At 65.8% G+C, this 5,247-nt stretch overlaps 1 protein-coding gene across 1 annotated transcript in view; it reads left to right on the forward strand.

The window, feature by feature from the left end:
* Positions 1-5,105: 5,105 nt before the first annotated feature.
* EMIHUDRAFT_241253 (hypothetical protein) overlaps positions 5,106-5,247 on the forward strand; it is a gene marked incomplete at both ends in the record, with an annotated part of 774 nt that continues 632 nt past the window's right edge. The window contains 2 exons of the mRNA XM_005773785.1: positions 5,106-5,116; positions 5,193-5,226. Coding sequence (XP_005773842.1) covers positions 5,106-5,116; positions 5,193-5,226 — 45 coding nt within the window. The remainder of the gene's footprint in view (positions 5,117-5,192; positions 5,227-5,247) is intronic.

The following is a 5,247-nucleotide window of genomic DNA, read 5'->3' on the forward strand; positions in this document are numbered from 1 at the left end:
ACCGCGGCCGACCACGAGGAGGTGCGGGCGGCGCTGGCCGACTCTGTCACCCGCACGTTCGACCCGGACGGCATCGTCGGCGGCTTTGTCGCTGGCGTCGGCACCGACCAGGTCGAGGACACATTCCCCGACTCCAACCCCACCGACACGCCCGCCATCCTCAAGGCCAAGACGGCGGCGCGCAATGCGGCGGAGGCACGGGCGCGCGGCGGGCTGTGGGTCAAGTTCACCTCGTTCGTCACCGCGCTGCCTCGCCCGTACATCGGCGCTTCCATCCTACTCGTCCTGCTCGCGTGCCTCATCCCGGTCTACATGGGCTCGCCTGCCTCGATCGGCACGCCTGTGGCCGACGCCGTGGACGAGCCCTCGAACATGGGCGTGATGGTCGAGTCCGTCACAGCACTACCCCTCGAGCTGTCCACCGGGCCGGCGACTGGCTCAGGTGGCGGAGCAGAGTACGCCATCGAGGAGGACCCGCTCCAGCCGATCTACCGCAAGGTCGCGGGCGACATGTTCCGCGCGGTGAATAACGTCGACGTGCCCAAGACGGTCCCGCTCGTCCTCTCGTACACGTGCATCATGCTCGCCATGTACGTGGCGCGCATGGACGCGATGCAGGCACACGCGCTTGTCGGGCATGTCAAGGTCGTCGACGCGTACGACACGACCGCCGGCGTGAACATGCCGGGATCGTATGCCGCTGGCGTCGACTCCAAGGCGGGCATGAACATGTTCCCGACGCCCGACTACTTCCCTCACGGGTGGCGCGAGCCCGAGAAGCCCATCTACATCCGCTGCGCAAACAACGACTACCTCAAGGCGAAGGGCGTCGGCACCGCGTACGCCTTCGCGCTGGCTGACCCGACCAAGCCGCAGGACACCAAGGTTGTGAACACCGAGTGGGTGAACGCACTGTACGCGCCCGGACTCGCCATGCCTCTCGTCAGCGTCAAGGAGTGCAAGGCGCAGAACATCGTGGTCCGCTTCGACCTCTGCCCACCACGCTTCAACTACCCCTCCGGGCAGACCATCTACTTCGGGGAGGACTTCAACATCCACCTGATGCCGCTCGGCGCATCCGTCGGCGCCAACGCCGCCAAGGCCATCGTGCGCGGCAAGCCGGGGCGGCGCCCGACGGATGGCACCTTCTGGCGGCACGCCCTGTGCATCTCCGGCGACGCGCTAAAGGACCTCAGCAAGATCGCGGACGGCGTGCCAGACCTCTCCAAGATGGACCGCAACGAGGGCCTCGACGACGCCGCGCTGCAGGCGAACGCCAAGTACCACGCGCGGCGCAGCACCGGCCGGCCACTGGCCACTCGCTTCGGGGGCTCGTCGCACTACGACCTTTGGTCGCCCAAGGGTGTGGTAGGCGTCGATGGGCACCGCTACGCACTCATGGTCGTCGACGAGCACACCAGCACCATCACGCCGTACATCCTGCAGACCAAGGGCCAGACGCCTGCCTACCTGCGCAAGTACTTCGCCGAGAACGAGGGAAAGGACGGCCACACGTTCCGCGGAGGAGTTGCGTTCTGCGACAACGAGGTCGTCCTCAACTCCAGCGCCGTGCGTGTTGAAGACCGACGACCGCGCAGCCCCGTCTAGTCTACGGCCACACACACACACATAGTGTCCTTACCACCCCTGGACTGCATCTGCGCAGTTTCGTACCGCTGCGGCGCGGTTTTGCAAAAACCGTTCTGCAGCGGCGCGGTTTTGCCCTTCACCCGCAGCCTGGATTGATAGTCATTGTGGGTGTGGGGGCCGCGGGCCAGGACTTTTGTTTGAACAAAGTTTTGACAGTACATTTCTGTCGGGCCTTGGAACAGCTTGTGAGTGGTCACTGAAGACCTTCACAGTTGGTGGCGGCGGGGCAACGATCCCCGGGACATTACGACAACATGTCGTCGACGGACAAGCTGGTGATTCCGGCCTACAAACAGAGCTCCGAGCGGGAGTTCAACGAGTGGTTCCGCAACCTGCGGACCGCGGCGAAGCAACACAAGTACCTCCTCGACATCATCGAGGTGGGCACCATCCGGCCGGGCGCGGAGCGCGAGGCCGAGGCGGTCGCGCTGCACGTGCGCTACAAGAACACCGGCGTTGCGGAGGGAATCATCCCGGCCATCATCGACAAGTACTTCGGGGACCTGGCGGTGACTCTGTCGCGCCAACTCTACGGTGCGCTGCAGAACGCCGTCAAGGACGACGACACGCTGGCCGAGATGTTGGCGGACGAGGACGCCGACCACTACGACGACATCAAGAAGGGCATCGCGGCGATCAAGTCGCTCATCGAGTCGGAGGACACGAACTCCAAGAACGTGCGCACGAAGGCGCTGCGCGCGGATCTCGAGAAGGCGTACTCCCCCGACGCTCTCAAGGACCTCACGTCCGCGAGCCTCGCCAAGTTCAAGACGGGCATCGAGCTGGCGAACAAGTTCCTCAAGGGCTCCCAGTGGCACCTCCCCGACGAGGTGATCGAGGAATACATCCTCGACGCGATCGCCGCCAAGGGGGCCACGCTCGGCGCAAACATGCGCGTGCAGATCGGCATGCAGCGCCAACTCGCCGCGCAATCGGGCAAGACGTACGGCCTCAAGGCGTCCACGCTCGCGATGCAGGGCATCCTCGACCAAGACAACGCGGACCGCGCCAACGAGGCCAAGGCGGCTGCGCAGGCGGCGTTCGAGGCGGAGGTTGCCTCGCAAGGCGCGCTCAAGGAGAAGCTCGCGGCCGCCGAGTCCCAGGTCGCCGCTCTCCAGGCGCAGATCAAGTCCGACAAGGGCGGCGGGGACCGCGGCGGCCGCGCAGCCGCTGGGCGCAAGCCGTGCCCCCACTGCAATGGGTTGCACGGTGGCAAGTGCATCGGCGACCTCATCTGCAAGGGGGTCCCTGTCGCCAAGGTGCTCGAGGAACTCCCCGACCGCATCGACCACGAGACGAAGGTGCGCATGGCCCAGTCCTCGTACAAGAAGGTGTGCGCCAAGTCCCCCGGCCGCACCCTCCCGCACGACCCCTTCAAGAAGTCGGACTCCACCGCGACCGACCACGAGGAGGTGCGGGCGGCGCTGGCCGACTCTGTCACCCGCACGTTCGACCCGGACGGCATCGTCGGCGGCTTTGTCGCTGGCGTCGGCACCGACCAGGTCGAGGACACCTTCCCCGACTCCAACCCCACCGACACGCCCGCCATCCTCAAGGCCAAGACGGCGGCGCGCAATGCGGCGGAGGCACGGGCGCGCGGCGGGCTGTGGGTCAAGTTCACCTCGTCCGTCACCGCGCTGCCTCGCCCGTACATCGGCGCTTCCATCCTACTCGTCCTGCTCGCGTGCCTCATCCCGGTCTACATGGGCTCGCCTGCCTCGATCGGCACGCCTGTGGCCGACGCCGTGGACGAGCCCTCGAACATGGGCGTGATGGTCGAGTCCGTCACCGCACTACCCCTCGAGCTGTCCACCGGGCCGGCGACTGGCTCAGGTGGCGGAGCAGAGTACGCCATCGAGGAGGACCCGCTCCAGCCGATCTACCGCAAGGTCGCGGGCGACATGTTCCGCGCGGTGAATGACATCGACGTGCCCAAGACGGTCCCGCTCGTCCTCTCGTACACGTGCATCATGCTCGCCATGTACGTGGCGCGCATGGACGCGATGCAGGCACACGCGCTTGTCGGGCATGTCAAGGTCGTCGACGCGTACGACACGACCGCCGGTGTGAACATGCCGGGATCGTATGCTGCTGGCGTCGACTCCAAGGCGGGCATGAACATGTTCCCGACGCCCGACTACTTCCCTCACGGGTGGCGCGAGCCCGAGAAGCCCATCTACATCCGCTGCGCAAACAACGACTACCTCAAGGCGAAGGGCGTCGGCACCGCGTACGCCTTCGCGCTGGCTGACCCGACCAAGCCGCAGGACACCAAGGTTGTGAACACCGAGTGGGTGAACGCGCTGTACGCGCCCGGACTCGCCATGCCTCTCGTCAGCGTCAAGGAGTGCAAGGCGCAGAACATCGTGGTCCGCTTCGACCTCTGCCCACCACGCCTCAACTACCCCTCCGGGCAGACCATCTACTTCGGGGAGGACTTCAACATCCACCTGATGCCGCTCGGCGCATCCGTCGGCGCCAACGCCGCCAGCGCCACTTGCACCGGCCGTCGGACTTCCGGGAGGCGATCTCCTTCAGCGGGAGGACGCGCACCTTGGCGGGGCGGCGCATGGGCTTGAGCGTGCCGTTCTGGATGAGGCCGAGGAACTCGGTGTCATACGCCTTGTACCACGCGTCGCGCAGCTTGGGGTCGCGGATGTTGGCGATGTCCTTGTAGTGCTTGGGCCGCCCTTGTCGGACTTGATCTGCGCCTGGAGAGCGGCGACCTGGGACTCGGCGGCCGCGAGCTTCTCCTTGAGCACGCCTTGCGAGGCAATCTCCGCCTCGAACGCCGCCTGCGCAGCCGCCTTGGCCTCGTTGGCGCGGTCCGCGTTGTCTTGGTCGAGGATGCCCTGCATCGCGAGCGTGGACGCCTTGAGGCCGTACGTCTTGCCCGATTGCGCGGCGAGTTGGCGCTGTATGCCGATCTGCACGCGCATGTTTGCGCCGAGCGTGGCCCCCTTGGCGGCGATCGCGTCGAGGATGTATTCCTCGATCACCTCGTCGGGGAGGTGCCACTGGGAGTCCTTGAGCAACTTGTTCGCCTGCTCGATGCCCGTCTTGAACTTGGCGAGGCTCGCGGACGTGAGGTCCTTGAGAGCGTCGGGGGAGTACGCCTTCTCGAGATCCGCGCGCAGCGCCTTCGTGCGCACGTTCTTGGAGTTCGTGTCCTCCGACTCGATGAGCGACTTGATCGCCGCGATGCCCTTCTTGATGTCGTCGTAGTGGTCGGCGTCCTCGTCCGCCAACATCTCGGCGAGCGTGTCGTCGTCCTTGACGGCGTTCTGCAGCGCACCGTAGAGTTGGCGCGACAGAGTCACCGACAGGTCCTTGAAGAACTTGTCGATCATGGCCGGGATGAGGCCGTCCGCAGTGCCGATGTTCTTGTAGCGCACGTGCAGCGCGACCGCCTCGGCCTCGCGCTCCGCGCCCGGCCGGATGGTGCCCACCTCGATATGTCGAGGAGGTACTTGTGTTGCTTCGCCGCGGTCCGCAGGTTGCGGAACCACTCGTTGAACTCCCGCTCGGAGCTCTGTTTGTAGGCCGGGAATCACCAGCTTTGTCGTCGACGACATGGTGTCGTAATGTCCCGGGGGA

This window comes from Emiliania huxleyi, assembly GCF_000372725.1.
Source record: "Emiliania huxleyi CCMP1516 unplaced genomic scaffold EMIHUscaffold_327, whole genome shotgun sequence".
NCBI lineage: Eukaryota > Haptophyta > Isochrysidales > Noelaerhabdaceae > Emiliania > Emiliania huxleyi.